This window comes from Coenobita brevimanus, chromosome 60 (assembly GCF_032717465.1).
Source record: "Coenobita brevimanus isolate Jiangsu-jjx chromosome 60, ASM3271746v2, whole genome shotgun sequence".
Classification (NCBI taxonomy): domain Eukaryota; kingdom Metazoa; phylum Arthropoda; class Malacostraca; order Decapoda; family Coenobitidae; genus Coenobita; species Coenobita brevimanus.
This window is the reverse complement of record NC_137013.1, coordinates 25,898,875-25,918,159: the sequence shown is the minus strand read 5'-3', so window position 1 is coordinate 25,918,159 and position 19,285 is coordinate 25,898,875. Positions and strand designations below refer to the sequence as shown.

At 37.4% G+C, this 19,285-nt stretch overlaps 1 protein-coding gene across 1 annotated transcript in view; it reads left to right on the top strand.

Moving 5' to 3' along the window:
* Nucleotides 1-12,177, top strand: part of LOC145403332 (uncharacterized) — a 137,864-nt gene extending 125,687 nt beyond the window's left edge. The window contains exons 6-9 of the mRNA XM_080275124.1: nucleotides 818-958; nucleotides 5,016-5,159; nucleotides 8,839-8,982; nucleotides 11,335-12,177. Of these exons, the coding sequence (XP_080131250.1) occupies nucleotides 818-958; nucleotides 5,016-5,159; nucleotides 8,839-8,982; nucleotides 11,335-11,336 (431 nt within the window). The 3' untranslated portion in view covers nucleotides 11,337-12,177. The remainder of the gene's footprint in view (nucleotides 1-817; nucleotides 959-5,015; nucleotides 5,160-8,838; nucleotides 8,983-11,334) is intronic.
* The last annotated feature ends 7,108 nt before the right edge of the window (nucleotides 12,178-19,285 follow it).

Here is a 19,285-nt window from a genome sequence, read left to right as displayed (position 1 = left end):
ATCTAAAGAGAGATAAAAAGCAGGAAGAACAGCATAGCAATGATTTCGTCAGTAAGACAGTGTATTACTGTTATATGAAGTCACTGTACTTGCCTAGCCCCAAAGACTTGATATTTTTTTGAGAAGAAATGTCCTGAGTACCGTATTTGAAGTAGTTCAGGACACGCATGTCTAAAATGAGATCCATTAATGCTTAAAGACATGATGGCATTGGCAGAATAAGTTCATGCCACTGTACTAGCACCCTTTTACCCAAATCACTCTGTTGACGAAACCGTACGTCGGAGGCCCAGTATCAGTGAAGAAGATGCTGCGAAGACTCTTTGGTGGTGGTGGTGATGATGATGAATTTGGCGGTGGGTGTTGGTAGGTGTTAATCTTCCTTTTTCGAGATATATATATATATATATATATATATATATATATATATATATATATATATATATATATATATATATATATATATATATATATATCAAGAGAGAGAGAGAGAGAGAGAGAGAGAGAGAGTATATGTACAGTGTCTTCGCACTAATTAGTCCAAGTTATAACCTCTTGATGTTTCTTGTTTGATGAAAACGGCGTGTTGTTTTGTCACAGGATGGTACTGGGACAATATAATGGAATTTACAAAATGCTTAATTAAAATTCTTTAGTACGGTATCAACCTAAATACCATTCTGATTTCTAACAGACGATTCTGTATATCTGTAAAATAGTACAAATTCAAAGAAATTTTTCACTTCAGCTATCATTTCTCAGCTAATCCCGGCAATATTTTCAATGTAATTCACATTTTCTTCACCTGACCTCCAAGAGGAGTGTCCTCAGATATGCACCCTGGAGTACGCCCCAGTGTGTGGCAGCGACGGCGTGACCTACAGCAACAACTGCACCCTGGCTAATGCTCAGTGCCAAGACCCATCCATCGAATTCGCCTACCCTGGGGAGTGTAACTGTAAGGATTTTTTGTTTTTCTTTCACATTTCTTAATGTATTTTTTTTGTCTTGGGAATTCTGGTGACACCTGGTAATATCCTCTTCTATGTTACTAATGAAAAATATGTCAATAATAGGGAGGTATAAGTAGCATACAAGATAATATAAACGCTTAATATACAATGTGTCCTGTCACGGAAAGGCAGCACGAAGTCTCCCACGACAGCAATACAGGCAGTGAGGAGGCAGCCTAAGGGTAAGGGGATCGGTCGTAGTCTGAGTGGTTTTGTAGAATTCATAACACGTCATCCTCACATTACACCTTAAACCTTAATATCGCTTTATACGTTATTGATGTATATCTATCTAAATAGTAAACAAGAGAATGGTAAGGTGTGTTGTGGAAAATAAATCGCTAAGGAAAAGTTGCTACAAAACTTCGAACGTTACACAGAATTCGGCTGCCAGCCACAATATGCTGTATTCACTTCATCCCCCATCTCCATATAATGGACGTCGCAACAATATAAACAATCAACGGAAGAGAGTGTTTAGAATATCAAGCAGTTTTTTTTTTTTTTCCTTTTAACTGGTGCTGGAGCGTGTGCCTTCATGCAGTGGTACGGATATAGGCGGACATGTGCGCTGCCCAGTTATACACAAGTCCCTCAGTTCCTTAACAATATCCCCAAAAGTTTATGGTGGGCTGCTTTATAAAGGTAACCAACTTGTAGATCACAGGGTACTTGTTTCAGGTGAACACGGCTACGCCAGTAACAATGTAGCATCTCCGTAGTGTCATGGGATCAGTGCAGGGACTGTTTTCCTTTCCTGTTTATGTGGGTTTAAAAGGCGGAGAGGGCAGTGATAAGGCTGCAGGAGGTGGAACAGAGGAAGGAAAAGAGGATGGATTATAGGAGACAGATGGAGGCGAGACTGGGTAGATATGATCTGGAGCAGATGGCGGAGGTGGAAGGTGTGAGAAACACGGGTGCAGCACTGAGGTGGTGTGTGGGGTTAGAAGAGGTAAGGGATGAAAGCAGTAGCTTGGTGGAATGAGGGGGTAAAACGAACTGTGAAGGGAACGGAGGAAATTTTTTAGACTCCATAACAAGGAGATGAAAATTAATGAGGATGTGTGGAAACGGAAGATAAAACTGTATGCCGGGAAGAGGAAAGATTTGAAGAGATGAAAGAGCCTGAAAGATAAAACTAGATCAATGCTTGTGAACAGACAGAAAACGATCAGAGGGAGGGCGTATTTAACGGGGCTCTTTGGTATATACTGTACAACGATCATAATGAGGATGACAGTGCTCCTTAAAACATCTAAGCAATATCGAGGCAGTAAAACAACATGTAATCGCATCCCGACCCTTTTTTTTTTTTCTTTTGCGTAAATTTTGTATTGCATGGATGGTTAATAATTATACCATTATCGTGAAAGTTTGGGGGTACAGTAATGGTACACCGTAATGACACGTCTTGAAGTAAAAAAAAAGAACAATAATGGAATTATAATTGTTTTCCTGGGCCTACCTTGTTAGGGCAGTTTCTGACATTTATCTTAATATGTTTTAGTGTTTTTCGTTCTTGCTTTACTGTTTTTTGAAGCACATACGTAAGAAGCTCTGAAAGTTTTTTTAAGCTATTGTACTTAAGATCATGACATCAGCAAAGGGATTATTGAAGGTTCTGAGTTACCCGCTCTTGTTTTGAATCTCTTATGTCGAGCTAAATAAAATGACCTTGAGAAATAAGACACAGTGAGAAAGCGCAACAGCCAAGCCTTGCAATCGATGTGTGACCTATCTTTTAACCTAGCTCTGCATTAACCTTTGACCGATAGCTCTGAAATTTGAGAAACCACATCCTTGGACGACCCAGAATGCCACCACTGAGTTTGATTAATTTCAACTAAAAGTGCTTAAGCTGGCCATACCCTGTGATGTAGACCTGTGTCCTAATGTTCTCGAAATTGAAGTTTAAACTGTCTTATCCCAGATCGTTTCACCACATTTAATCCAAATGGAATAAAAACGTGCCAAAATCTTGATACTGTCCAGTGACCTTCAAATCTGATCGACTGTTCTCAGATCTGAAGCACCTTAACCATTTCTCACCCTTTGCCATACCACCAAGTTTTGTCTAAATCGCATTAGACCTGAAAAAATTTAACTTAGCAACCTATTACCATTGCCATTTTTCGGTTAACATATACCGTGCATCCAGCAAATTGAATAATTACCCAAGGTGTGGGAAAAATCAAGACAATTGGTTTTGTCATTTTACAGCTTGAAGGTCGAAGAAGAAGGAGGAGGAGGAGGAGGAGGAGGAGGAGAAGAAGAAGAAGAAGAAGAAGAGAGAGAAAGAATATGATGAACCCGGAATTTTTGACGATTGTGTTTTATCGAGTCAGCGTTACGTTTTAGCTACTTTAAAAGATGTTTTAGGTATATGTAAACAAGCATGAACATTAGGGCTAGATATTTTTTAAAATGTAATTCCTCCGTGTTTGAGGGAAAGTAAGGATAATATTTGTTAAGGCTTAAAGGCAAATCGGCGTTATCCTTACATAGGGTGTCATGACGAGACTAGACTAGTATTCTATATATATATATATATATATATATATATATATATATATATATATATATATATATATATATATACTGTATATATATATATATATATATATATATATATATATATATATATATATTTACTGTAAGTAGATAGATAGATAGGTATAGATATGTACACACACACACACACACACACACACACACACACACGTCATGCAAGCAGCACGTGTTGCTTTTCATACGCATTCCAGTAACGTGTGTAGATTCGCTGTTGCTTTATCAAGTCTTTGAAGCAGCACGGGCTTGGTAATGAATTTGGCTTTTTTTTTTTTTTTTTTGTATTTTTTAACAATGATTTCGAATTTCGAGGAATCTCACTTTAGTAACAGCTGTTACTTCCTCATAAGCTTTCCAGCAATGCGCTTAGATCCTCTTTCGTTCTAATTCTCCATAAAAACAGTTTAGACTTTAAACGCTGAACTTGGTGCTGTTTGGCTTTATTCTGCAATATTATGGCAACATCTTTACTTTTTCTTCCTTTTTTATAAGAAAGTCAATCAAGTAACACCTATTATTGTACTTTTTTTTTATAAGCTTTCTATATGCCTAGATTCATTGTCGATCAAATCGTCTAAATAAGAGTTTTGATGCTGTGTTCTACCACTCTGTATGTCGGAGTTGTAGGTGGTTCAGTATATCTAAAAAGAGATAAAACACAGGACGAACAGCATAGCAATGACTACGTCAGTAAGACAGTGTATTACTGTGATGTCAAGTCACTGTACTTGCCTAGCCCCAAATAGTTGATTTTTTTAGAAGAAATGTCCTGAGTACCGTATTTGAAGTAGTTCAGGACACGCATGTCTAAAATGAGATCCGTTAATGCGTAAAGACATGATGGCATTGGCAGAATAAGTTCATGCCACTGTACTAGCACCCTTTTACCCAAATCACTCTGTTGACGAAACCGTACGTCGGAGGCCCAGTATCAGTGAAGAAGATGCTGCGAAGACTCTTTGGTGGTGGTGATGATGGCGATGAATTTGGCGGTGGGTGTATGTAGGTGTTAATCTTCCTTTTTCGAAATTTATTTTTATGAAAAGCGGACATTTATATATATATATATATATATATATATATATATATATATATATATATATATATATATATATATATATATATATATGTTATTCACTGTGTTTGCACGAATTACTCCAAGTTATGACCTCTTGATGTTACTTGTGTGATCAAATCGGCGTGTTGTTTTGTCACAGTATGGTATTTGGACAATATAATGGAGTTTACAAAATGCTAAATTAAAATTCTTTAGTATGGTATCATCCTAAACACCATTCTGATTTCTAACAGACGATTCTGTATTGCTGTAAAATAGTATAAAATAATTCAAATTCTTCACTTCAGCTATCATTTCTTAGCTAATCCATTCAATATTTTCAATGTAATTCACATATTTTTCACCTGACCTCCAAGGGCTTTGTCCTGGGTTCTGCCCCGCGGTGTACGCCCCCGTGTGTGGCAGCGACGGCAACACCTACGGCAACAACTGCTCCCTGGCTGATACTAAGCGGTGCGAAAACCCAGACCTCGAATTCGCCTACTCTGGGGAGTGTAACTGTAAGGATTTTTTTCTTTCTTTCACATTTCTTGACGTATAGTTTTTTACTTGGGAATTCTGGTGACACCTGGTAATATCCTCTCGTATATTGGTAATGAAAAATATGTCAATAATAGGGAGGTATAAGTAGCATACAAGATAATATATATGTTTAATATACAATGTGTGCTGTCACGGAGAGACAGTACGACGTCTCCCACGACAACAATACAGGCAGTGAGGAGGCAGCCTAAGGGTAAGGATATGGGTCGCATACTGAGTGGTTTTGTAGAATTCATAACACATCTTCCTCACATTACACCTTAAACCTTAATATCGCTTTATACGTTATTGATTGATATCCATATTAATGGCAAACAAGAGAATGGGAAGGTGTGTTGTGGAAAATAAATCGCTAAGGAAAAGTTGCTACAAAACTTCGAACGTTACACAGAATTCGGCTGCCAGCCACAATATGCTGTATTCACTTCATCCCCCATCTCCATATAATGGACGTCGCAACAATATAAACAATCAACGGAAGAGAGTGGTTAGAATATCAAGCATTTTTTTTTTTCCTTTTAACTGGTGCTGGAGCGTGTGCCTTCATGCAGTGGTATAGATATAGGCGGACAGGTGCGCAGCCCAGTTATACACAAGTCCCTCAGTTCCTTACCAATACCCCCAAAAGTTTATGGTGGGCTGCTTTATAAAGGTAACCAACTTGTAGATCACAGGGTACTTGTTTCAGGTGAACACGACTACGCCAGTAACAATGTAGCATCTCCGTAGTGTCATGGGATCAGTGCAGGGACTGTTTTCCTTTCCTGTTTATGTGGGTTTAAAAGGCGGAGAGGGCAGTGATAAGGCTGCAGGAGGTGGAAAAGAGGTAGGAAAAGAAGATGGATTATAGGAGACAGATGGAGGCGAGACTGGGTAGATATGATCTGGAGCAGATGGCGGAGGTGGAAGGTGTGAGAAACATGTGTGCAGCACCGAGGTGGTGTGTGGAGTGCAGTAATGGTACACCGTAATGACACGTCTTGAAGTAAAAAAAAAAAAAAAAAAAAAAAAAAAAAAAAAAAAAAGGATGGGATTATAATTATGTTGTTTTCCTGAGCCAACCTTGTTCTGGCAGTTTCTGGCACACTGTCATTCCTATATCTTAATATGTTTTGGTAAGTGTTTTTCATTCCTTTTTTTACTGTTTTTGAAGCACATTCGTAAGAAGCTCCGAAAGTTTTTGCAGGTTATTCAGCTTAAGATCATGACATCAGCAAAGGGATTAATGAAGGTTCAGAGTTACCCGCTCTTCCTTAGAAACTCTTTCTTGAGGTAAATAAAACGACCTTGAAAAATAAAAAGACAGTGAGACAGCGCAAGAGCCAAGCCTTGCAATCGATGTGTGACCTATTTTTAACCTAGCTCTGTAATTTCAACCTTTGATCGATAGCTCTGAAATTTGAGAAACCACATCCTTGGACGACCCAGAATGCCACCACTGAGTTTGATTAATTTCAACCAAAAGTGCTTAAGCTGGCCATACCCTGTGACCTAGACCTGTATCCTAATGTTCTCGAAATTGAACAGTTTAAAGTATGTCTTATCCCAGATCCTTTCACTACATTTAATCCAAATGGAATTAAAAAAAAAAAAAAAAAAAAAAAAAAAAATACATTTTGACACTGTCCCGGGCCCTTCAAATCTGATAGAATGTTCTCAGATCTGAAGCACCTTAACCATTTCTCACCCTTTGCCATACCACCAAGTTTTGTCTAAATCGCATTAGACCTGAAAAAATTTAACTTAGCAACCTATTACCATTGCCATTTTTCGGTTAACATATACCGTGCATCCAGCAAATTGAATAATTACCCAAGGTGTGGGAAAAATCAAGACAATTGGTTTTGTCATTTTACAGCTTGAAGGTCGAAGAAGAAGGAGGAGGAGGAGGAGGAGGAGGAGGAGAAGAAGAAGAAGAAGAAGAAGAGAGAGAAAGAATATGATGAACCCGGAATTTTTGACGATTGTGTTTTATCGAGTCAGCGTTACGTTTTAGCTACTTTAAAAGATGTTTTAGGTATATGTAAACAAGCATGAACATTAGGGCTAGATATTTTTTAAAATGTAATTCCTCCGTGTTTGAGGGAAAGTAAGGATAATATTTGTTAAGGCTTAAAGGCAAATCGGCGTTATCCTTACATAGGGTGTCATGACGAGACAAGACTATTATTCTATATATATATATAGATATATATATATATATATATATATATATATATATATACTGTATATATATATATATATATATATATATATATATATATATATATATATATACTGTTAGTAGATAGATAGATAGGTATAGATATGTACACACACACACACACACACACACACACACACACACGTCATGCAAGCAGCACGTGTTGCTTTTCATACGCATTCCAGTAACGTGTGTAGATTCGCTGTTGCTTTATCAAGTCTTTGAAGCAGCACGGGCTTGGTAATGAATTTGGCTTTTTTTTTTTTTTTTTGTATTTTTTAAAAATGATTTAGAATTTCGAGGAATCTCACTTTAGTAACAGCTGTTACTTCCTCATAAGCTTTCCAGCAATGCGCTTAGATCCTCTTTCGTTCTAATTCTCCATAAAAACAGTTTAGACTTTAAACGCTGAACTTGGTGCTGTTTGGCTTTATTCTGCAATATTATGGCAACATCTTTACTTTTTCTTCCTTTTTTATAAGAAAGTCAATCAAGTAACACCTATTATTGTACTTTTTTTTTATAAGCTTTCTATATGCCTAGATTCATTGTCGATCAAATCGTCTAAATAAGAGTTTTGATGCTGTGTTCTACCACTCTGTATGTCGGAGTTGTAGGTGGTTCAGTATATCTAAAAAGAGATAAAACACAGGACGAACAGCATAGCAATGACTACGTCAGTAAGACAGTGTATTACTGTGATGTCAAGTCACTGTACTTGCCTAGCCCCAAATAGTTGATTTTTTTTAGAAGAAATGTCCTGAGTACCGTATTTGAAGTAGTTCAGGACACGCATGTCTAAAATGAGATCCGTTAATGCGTAAAGACATGATGGCATTGGCAGAATAAGTTCATGCCACTGTACTAGCACCCTTTTACCCAAATCACTCTGTTGACGAAACCGTACGTCGGAGGCCCAGTATCAGTGAAGAAGATGCTGCGAAGACTCTTTGGTGGTGGTGATGATGGCGATGAATTTGGCGGTGGGTGTATGTAGGTGTTAATCTTCCTTTTTCGAAATTTATTTTTATGAAAAGCGGACATTTATATATATATATATATATATATATATATATATATATATATATATATATATATATATATATATATATATATATATATATATATGTTCTTCACTGTGTTTGCACGAATTACTCCAAGTTATGACCTCTTGATGTTACTTGTGTGATCAAATCGGCGTGTTGTTTTGTCACAGTATGGTATTTGGACAATATAATGGAGTTTACAAAATGCTAAATTAAAATTCTTTAGTATGGTATCATCCTAAACACCATTCTGATTTCTAACAGACGATTCTGTATTGCTGTAAAATAGTATAAAATAATTCAAATTCTTCACTTCAGCTATCATTTCTTAGCTAATCCATTCAATATTTTCAATGTAATTCACATATTTTTCACCTGACCTCCAAGGGCTTTGTCCTGGGTTCTGCCCCGCGGTGTACGCCCCCGTGTGTGGCAGCGACGGCAACACCTACGGCAACAACTGCTCCCTGGCTGATACTAAGCGGTGCGAAAACCCAGACCTCGAATTCGCCTACTCTGGGGAGTGTAACTGTAAGGATTTTTTTCTTTCTTTCACATTTCTTGACGTATAGTTTTTTACTTGGGAATTCTGGTGACACCTGGTAATATCCTCTCGTATATTGGTAATGAAAAATATGTCAATAATAGGGAGGTATAAGTAGCATACAAGATAATATATATGTTTAATATACAATGTGTGCTGTCACGGAGAGACAGTACGACGTCTCCCACGACAACAATACAGGCAGTGAGGAGGCAGCCTAAGGGTAAGGATATGGGTCGCATACTGAGTGGTTTTGTAGAATTCATAACACATCTTCCTCACATTACACCTTAAACCTTAATATCGCTTTATACGTTATTGATTGATATCCATATTAATGGCAAACAAGAGAATGGGAAGGTGTGTTGTGGAAAATAAATCGCTAAGGAAAAGTTGCTACAAAACTTCGAACGTTACACAGAATTCGGCTGCCAGCCACAATATGCTGTATTCACTTCATCCCCCATCTCCATATAATGGACGTCGCAACAATATAAACAATCAACGGAAGAGAGTGGTTAGAATATCAAGCATTTTTTTTTTTTCCTTTTAACTGGTGCTGGAGCGTGTGCCTTCATGCAGTGGTATAGATATAGGCGGACAGGTGCGCAGCCCAGTTATACACAAGTCCCTCAGTTCCTTACCAATACCCCCAAAAGTTTATGGTGGGCTGCTTTATAAAGGTAACCAACTTGTAGATCACAGGGTACTTGTTTCAGGTGAACACGACTACGCCAGTAACAATGTAGCATCTCCGTAGTGTCATGGGATCAGTGCAGGGACTGTTTTCCTTTCCTGTTTATGTGGGTTTAAAAGGCGGAGAGGGCAGTGATAAGGCTGCAGGAGGTGGAAAAGAGGTAGGAAAAGAAGATGGATTATAGGAGACAGATGGAGGCGAGACTGGGTAGATATGATCTGGAGCAGATGGCGGAGGTGGAAGGTGTGAGAAACATGTGTGCAGCACCGAGGTGGTGTGTGGAGTGCAGTAATGGTACACCGTAATGACACGTCTTGAATTAAAAAAAAAAAAAAAAAAAAAAAAAAAAAAAAAAAAAGGATGGGATTATAATTATGTTGTTTTCCTGAGCCAACCTTGTTCTGGCAGTTTCTGGCACACTGTCATTCCTATATCTTAATATGTTTTGGTAAGTGTTTTTCATTCCTTTTTTTACTGTTTTTGAAGCACATTCGTAAGAAGCTCCGAAAGTTTTTGCAGGTTATTCAGCTTAAGATCATGACATCAGCAAAGGGATTAATGAAGGTTCAGAGTTACCCGCTCTTCCTTAGAAACTCTTTCTTGAGGTAAATAAAACGACCTTGAAAAATAAAAAGACAGTGAGACAGCGCAAGAGCCAAGCCTTGCAATCGATGTGTGACCTATTTTTAACCTAGCTCTGTAATTTCAACCTTTGATCGATAGCTCTGAAATTTGAGAAACCACATCCTTGGACGACCCAGAATGCCACCACTGAGTTTGATTAATTTCAACCAAAAGTGCTTAAGCTGGCCATACCCTGTGACCTAGACCTGTATCCTAATGTTCTCGAAATTGAACAGTTTAAAGTATGTCTTATCCCAGATCCTTTCACTACATTTAATCCAAATGGAATTAAAAAAAAAAAAAAAAAAAAAAAAAAACTACATTTTGACACTGTCCCGGGCCCTTCAAATCTGATAGAATGTTCTCAGATCTGAAGCACCTTAACCATTTCTCACCCTTTGCCATACCACCAAGTTTTGTCTAAATCGGATCAGAATTGAAAAAATTTAACTTAGCAACCTATTACCATTGCCATTTTTCGGTTAACATATACCGTGCATCCAGCAATGTGAACAGTTACCCAATTTGTGGGAAAAAGCAAGACAATTGGTTTTGTCATTTTAGAGCTTGAAGGTCGAAGAAGGAGGAGGAGGAGGAGGAGGAGGAGGTGGAGAAGACGAAGAAGAAGAGAGAAAGAAAGAAGAATATGGAGAACCCGGAATTCTTGACGATTGTGTTTTATCGAGTCAGCGTTACGTTTTAGCTACTTTAAAAGATGTTTTAGGTATATGTAAACAAGCATGAACATTAGGGCTAGATATTTTTTAAAATGTAATTCCTCCGTGTTTGAGGGAAAGTAAGGATAATATTTGTTAAGCCTTAAAGGCAAATCGGCGTTATCCTTACATAGGGTGTCTATGACGAGACTAGTATGCTGTATATATATATATATATATATATATATATATATATATATATATATATATATATATATATATATATAAATTTTCATCAAATTCTTTAATATATAACCCTTTACTATCACTTTACATACACTATTATTTGTCTTGTGCCCCAGAGCCATGTGGCAGCACCAAACACGGCCGCGCCAGGTGCAGTGTACCGGCAGGTGTGTAGCAGTGACGGCAGGATTACCACCACTCCACTGACAATGATACAACAGGAACTTTCGTGAAACTTTTAACTCCTTCAGCCCGGAGACGTATTTGTAATTCAATTCATGCTGCTTAGATTTTTTTTTTTTTTTTTTTTCGCTGAGAGGATTTATTGTACTGAAGAGATTAAAGGAAAATTTTTATAACGCTTCCAGGTCGGAAAATCCTTCTTAAGCTTAATAAAACTGTCTGATGATAGCAGGGATAGAATACAAAATACGTGTTCGGAATATAGGGGTCAGATCTTATCAACATTTTAAAGATTTCGATGTAGCATTGATTTCTCGAAAATAATTTTGAAATTCTTGAAAATCTTTCATATGGTAATTATAAATTTCTTTCGTTGTACAATTATAAACGACAATTTCGTACTAAGCAGGAAGATATATATATATATATATATATATATATATATATATATATATATATATATATATATATATATATATGATTGGAGGGATGGGGTGGAGAGGTATATGAGAGAGGGGGGTGTGAGTTGGGAGCAGGGTAGTGAAATGGCGGGGGACAGGGCGACTTGGAGGCGATTTGTTTGTGGCCACCCCAAACGGGATTGAGGCGTCTGGCAATAGATAGATAGATGATTTTTTGTATCGTATCACGTACTTCACTTTCAGATTAGTTACTCTTTATGAGGCATGTAATCCATTTGTAATAAGCAAGGATTTAAACTATGTCCAACTGGAAACAGTTTGTTTCTGCTGAATAAATTATAGCATAATGTTCCCCCATTTCCGTTTTATTCATCAAACACACACACACACACACACACACGTCTGCGATGTAAAGGAGTGCAACACTGTAAGTAGAAGCTTTCTGTTAGTACCAGAAGATGACCACCATCTTTAGTAAATCAATTTTGGAAGGAGTTAAGAAAAGGGACAAAAGTAGAAAGCAGGATGATGATTTCTACCAGGAACTGGTGGAAATGGAAACGCATAATAAGCTGGTAGAATGAGTGTACAGATTAGAGAAGGCATTTCATAGTGAAATAGATGAAATTTAAAAGCAGTTGCACATGCAGAAGGTAGAGAATGAAAATTTAGGATAGGAGATTAATAAGAAAGACACAACAATAAATGAATTATCAGTTGAAGTGGGTACACCTAGAAGGAAGATTAGTGAAATGACAAGCACAGTTGTCAACCATGAGAGTATTATGGAAGAGTTCAGAAATGATACAGAGACAATAAGCCAGGTAAGCACTCTGACAGATCATAGCAGTGATATTGAGAAGATAACCCAGGTAAAAGAAGAGATGCAAAGCTACAAAAATGATGTGGAAACCATATATGCGTAAAGAAAGACTTAGAATGAAGAGTTGAAGAAAACAGCATTAAAAAGGAAGTGAAAAAAATAATACAAAACAATCCAAAATTGGTCCAAGATTCAGCAGACATCAACAAATCTATAGTAATCACTAGTATAAAGGAAGAAGAAGAAGAAAAAAAAAGATTTAGAGAGACAAAAAGGAAGTGTCAGAGGAAATCTGTAGTAAAGACATAGAGGAATACAAAAGACTAGGGAAATATGAAAGAAAAAAATCAAGGCCCCTGAAAGTAACCTTCCAGAGTGTAAACACTGTGGAGGAAATACTGAAAAATGCAAACAAACTTATGGAAAAAGAGGCTTTCAAAAATGTATGGATAAAAAGATGCCTAACTCAAGAGGAACTTGGATTACTAAAAAAGAAGAGAGAGGAGGCAAGAACAAAGAATGAGGGAAGATCAGAGGAAGAGAAGAACACATTTTTTTTTATAAAGTAATTGGATTGCAGGTTGGAAAGTGGTACATAAAGAGGAGGGAATAAAAAAGAGGAAGGTAGTAGAACCAAGTCATGACAAGTATGTAAACAAGATGATAAAGTTGACGTACTCTAATGTAGATGGAATGGTATCTAAATAACTATGGTGGTACCACTCTAAACTGCCGGTTTGGGTGGTGCACGAACCTCTGTACAGTGTTGCCACGTTTTCCATACCCATGATGTGAACGGCTCTGATATATGTAAAAGGCATCACAATAAGATAAACACATAAGAATACAATGGTAACGTGTGTATTATAATATATGAAAGAACAGTAAATTTATTATCCGTAAAATATTTATACGGCAATACAGACACGTGGCATAAATATTTTACAGTGTTGCTAAAAAAAAAAAAGTAGTCACTTTTATTGGCTGTTGCCGTATTTCTGGGGTTGGTAATAATGTCACAATTATGATTATAAGATAATGTGCAAGAATATAAGTAAAAATATGCCAATTTCTTAGTAAAAAAAAAAAAAAACATTAAACCCTCGTGAGCGGCAACACACACACACACCCAGTCCGACCTGGGGGCCTGTTTAGGGACACCTCTTAAAAAAAAAAAAAAAACGCCAAGACTTTTACCTCCTGGGTGGTGTGGAAGTAAAGTCAAATTTACAATATGTACATTATAACATAAAAGAAAATAACCAAAATGTGTCCTAAAATACCACAGACGAGAGAGAGAGAGAGAGAGAGAGAGAGGGGGGGGGGAGGAAGGCAGACCAGGGGCAGTGTTGAGTGCAGCTGAGTGAGAGATGAAGGAAGGGAGGGAAGGAAGGAGGGAGCGAGTGATTGAATGAAAACAAATCATGGCGCCTCAACAGCGAGGTCATCTGGCGCCATACGTAACACAATAATATTTTTTAATATAATTAGATACAATAAAAACAAAATAAAGAAATGAAAGCACAAGTTTATAAGTCACTCAAAAAAGAAACAAAATTCTCAAGGGTGACGCACATCTCCCCCCAGGAGAGAGAGAGAGAGAGAGAGAGAGAGAGAGAGAGAGAGAGAGAGAGAGAGAGAGGGCAGGCCAGGGGCAGTGTTGAGTGCATTGTCAAGCTGAGGGAAAGATGGAGGGAGGGAAAGATGAAGGGAGGGAAGGAAGGAGGGCGAGAATGATTGAATGAAAACAAATCAAGGCGCCGCAACACGGAGGTCATCTGGCGCCATATGTAAAACAATAATATAATAAAAAACAAAATAAAGACATGAAAGCACAAGTTTGTAAGACACATAAACAAAATTCCCTAGGGTGACGCACATCTCCCCCCAGGAGAGAGAGAGAGAGAGAGAGAGAGAGAGAGAGAGAGGCATCGGGGGTATGGAAAACGTGGCAACACTGTACAGTACAGAGGTTCGTGCCCCACCCAAACCGCCAGTTTAGAATGGTACCACCATAGAGATGAATGATTAGCCTATATCAAAGAAAAGGAACCACATATTGTTTGCCTAAATGAAACAAAATTAACACCAAGGATATCAAACGATACACTAAACGTAGAGGAATACAATATATGGAGAAAAGATAGGAACTTTAAAAAAGGAGAGGAAATATAATATTAACAAAGAAAAATCTGCAAGTTAAGGAAATAGAACTTGATGTACCCTCACAGGTAGAACTGATTGCAGTAGAGATTAGTAGATCTGAAGGGAAAGTAATTGTGGCAAATTTATACATGCCACCCAGATCAAACATTTAGGAAAAAGGCAAATGTGAAGACTTGGCAGAGAAAACGATTCAAAGTTTAAGAGCATTACTACATAGAATAGAGGAGAAATATGAAAGAATTATATTAAATGGAGATTTCATTACAATTATAAATTGGAATACTCTAGATATAAAAAGCCAGGAAAGCTGTTCGGACCAAAAGCTCCTGGACCTTGTGCAGGAGTTTTTCCTAACACAACATGTAAAAGAATGTACCAGAATAAGAGGACTTGACATACCTTCAGTACTAGGTCTTATATTTACTAGGTAAGAAAATGATATTGACAATATAATGTATCACCCTCCATTTGGCAAAAGTGACCATGCAGTATTAATTACATTTCAGGATTGCATATGACATAGTTAATAGTAATGAAAATTACAAAAAGAGTCCTAACTACAAAAAGGGCAACTATCATGACCTAAAGAAATACTTCTTAGAAACAGATTGGGAAAAAGAGTTTAGAGGACAATCTTTAAATGTTATACGTAGAAAATTCTGTGAACCTTATGAAATAGGAGTCCAGAAGTACATCCCACAGCACAAAGAAGCAGAAAAGAAAATAAAGAAATGGTTCAATACAGAATGTAAAAAATCTAAAGAAAAAAGAGATTTGTTGTGGAACAGATACAGAAGACACAATACTGAAAGGGCATATAATAACTATAAACAGGCAAGAAACGATTATACAAGAATAAGGAGGGAAGCCCAAAAACAGTTTGAGGAGAACATCATAAATAAAAGTAGAGATCAGCCGAAGCTATTTTACAGCTACATCAGAAGCAAAACCAAAGTAAAAGATAAAGTACAATCCATTACGGATGAGGGGATCACCTACACACGAGAGAAGGATATTTGTAAAGCACTAAATAAGGATTTCCAATATGATTTTACAAAAGAAAATAATTTTGAGATGGATTATATGGAACACACATGCCCACACATACTACCAGATATACAAATATCAGACAAAGAAATACAGGAGGAGTTAAGTAAATTAGACAAAGGAAAAGCAAATGGTCCTGATGAAATTTCATGTTGGGTGCTACGTGAATGTGCAAAAGAGTTAAGTAAACTATTATCTTTAATTTTCAAGGAATGCTTGGGACAAGGTAAGCTACCTGATACTTGGAAGAAAGCAAACACTGTTCCCTTATTCAAGAAAGGAAAGAGACAAAATCCACTCAACTACCGACCAGTATCACTAACCAGTGTTGTAAGCAAGGTATTAGAAATGCTGATAAGAAAAGTTTGGGTAAATCATCTAGAAGAACACAATATGATAATAGAAAGACAGTTTGGTTTCAGAAAGGGAAAATCATGTGCTACTAACTTCCTGAGCTACTATGACAGTGTAGCAGTAACATTACAGAATAGAGAAGGATGGGTGGACAGTATCTGTTTAGATTTCAAGAAAGCATTTGACACAGTGCCACACCAAAGACTTTTATGGCAACTGTACCATCAAGGAGAAATCCGAGGCAAACTGAATTGTTGGATGCAAGATTTTCTAAAAAAAAAAAAAGAGAAATGAGAACAGTATTAAAGGGAAATTACTCATCATGGAGGGAAGCGACTAGTGGAGTACCACAGGGCTCAGTGCTGGCACCAATTATGTTTTTAGTGTATATAAATGATATAGACAGTAATATTGGAAATGAAAGCTATCTAAATATGTTTGCTGATGATGCCAAAATACTATCTATCTATCTATCTATTGTCAGACGCCATAATCCCGTAAGGGGTGGCCATTTGACTTTGAGTTATTTGTTTTATGGGGAGGGGCACTAACCCTCAACCAACCCACTTGTTGACACGTAGGGAGCACATATGGATTGGTTATATGGTTACCACCCAGCGCTGTGAGTGGTTTCTTGTCTTACAGGAATCCATTTGGCTTGTCATTCAACGTAGAGCCACCTGTAAAGGAAAGAAAAGCAATAAGAAGTGACAGGAAAGATGGGATAAATAGGAAGAGAGGAGGGCAGGCACAGAAAAAAAGAATGATAAAGGCTAAGGAAGTAGGCAGCACTATATCAAGTGAGTGGATGATGGTTGCCACCACCTACCACTAATATATACCTGTGTATATATATATATATATATATATATATATATATATATATATATATATATATATATATATATATATATATATATATATATATAAATATATATATATATATATATATATAAACACACACTACCTAATGCAAACTTTTACTTAACAGTAAAGATCAGTGACAAACAGCATATTCATTCCAATTGGCAAACCAGTTTTATTTGTCTGTCTTGAATATATTTTTATTTGTTGTCCTCAGTACTTGCTTTCATAATACAAATAGATGGTAGTCGAGTGGATACAGGAGTGCGTTGAAGACACATTCTTCTTCGAATCTTTATTGTTGCAGTGAATTTTTGTTAAGATTAGAAAACAGTTTTCAAGGTGTTAACTGCTTATCAACTTATGATTTTCGTTTGCAAATGATAAAAGAAGAGTCCTAAGAGAAAACTGACCAAAATGTATGTGTACTTTGTTCAGTATCAAAATTTTCTCCTCCACCCATGACCTCATTGTCACTATCACTCTCATGCGTTCAGAATTTCCTGCCGCTAAGCTACAATGATACAAAAAAAAAAAAAAAAGTCTAGCATGTTCACGATAGTCCTTTGATAATTCACAGAAAAATCCTGCCTTTCTTAATTTTAACCAAAATTGCTTGATACGATCAATTGATGTCTAGTTATTAACATCTATGTTTTGCAATGTGTCTAATTTCTGAATAATCAATTATCTGGCATAGGTCTACGTAAAACTGGCCCCTCCCCGCAGCATCACAATGTAGCGAAGCACATGAATCTAAAGTGATAGTTCATAAGGTACCGGGTCTGTGAGGTCTGTGGGTGTACTGCACAGTTCTTGCTAGGTTACGTGGAAAAGTGATTAACTTGTACTCCCTTAGACAAGGAGGCTCCAGTTAGTAAAATTTTCTACGAAACAACTGACGACATTCCTTTGGAAACGCCATTTACTTCTAATTCCTAAGACAAACATGACAAGCTAACTAGGAAGACCCACCCTACCCTCGAGACTGACCAACCGTCCAAGTGTGGGAAATACCAGGAGGAATTCACACGCTGTGCATTCATGTGATTTATTTTTAACCAGATACACAACCAACCAGTTCGGTCTGTGCTTGCAAGTGCTTACACACGGTATTGAAAGACCATGAAAGTGAACAGACATTAGCAAACTAAGCATTTTTCTCGCGCTGATAAATCAACAGATGCTCGCACACGTTTGAATGTGTGTGTGTGTGTGTGTGTGTGTGTGTTTATATGAATGCGCTTTAGTATGTTTATGCTTCTGTATGTTTGTGTGTGTGTGTGTGTGTGTGTGTGTGTGTGTGTATTTGATGTGCGTATGTGTGTGTTTATATGATTGCGCTTTAGTATGTTTATGCTTCTGTATGTTTATTTGTGTGTGTGTGTGTGTGTGTGTGTGTGTGTGTGTGTGTGTGTGTGTGTGTGTGTGTGTGTGTGTGTGTGTGTGATGTGCGTATGTGTGTGTTTATATGATTGCGCTTTAGTATGTTTATGCTTCTGTATGTTTATTTGTATGTGCCTGTGTGTTTGTGTTTGTGCATTTGTATATGCTTGTTTGTTTCTTGGCTTGTTTGTATTTGTGTGTGCTTTTTTTTTTTTTTTTTTTTTTTTTGTCTGTGGAGTCCGTGGGCGCGCGTGTGTAATAATGTTAATAATTTTCAGCTACCTCTTATCTTATTCCCTGCAACCAGTGGCTGAAAATACACAGGTATTAAATCAAGCATCCTAACCTAAGGGGGCCAACAGGATGACCCTTTCTGCTCCTGAGGAGCGTCGAGAACTACCAAACCTCACCTAGGCTGGAGTGAGGCGTAGGCACAAGCGGACAGAGCACCTAAGGTTTACCCAGTCGAGTTACAAAACCTTGAGGGACCTCCACCACAGCCAGCCTTAAGCGACACTTGACAGGGGAATATTCATCTTCCCAACACCAACAACGCGGTCAGAGCAGGGCTTGAACTCGGGTCATTTAAACTGGGAGTCAAGTGCTCAATGGATCGCGCCAAGAACTATGGGTCACAATATGTGTGAACCATTTTAGACCACAGAACGAAGGTCACTGAAATATTAGTGTTCTACCTACCACACGTTGGTAGCCCTGATGTCGGGAGGTGTCATATATCGCCAACTAGCAATATACTCTGGTAAACACATGGCAAATATTATGTTTATGTACACAGATATTGGTCACACACAATGAGACGCT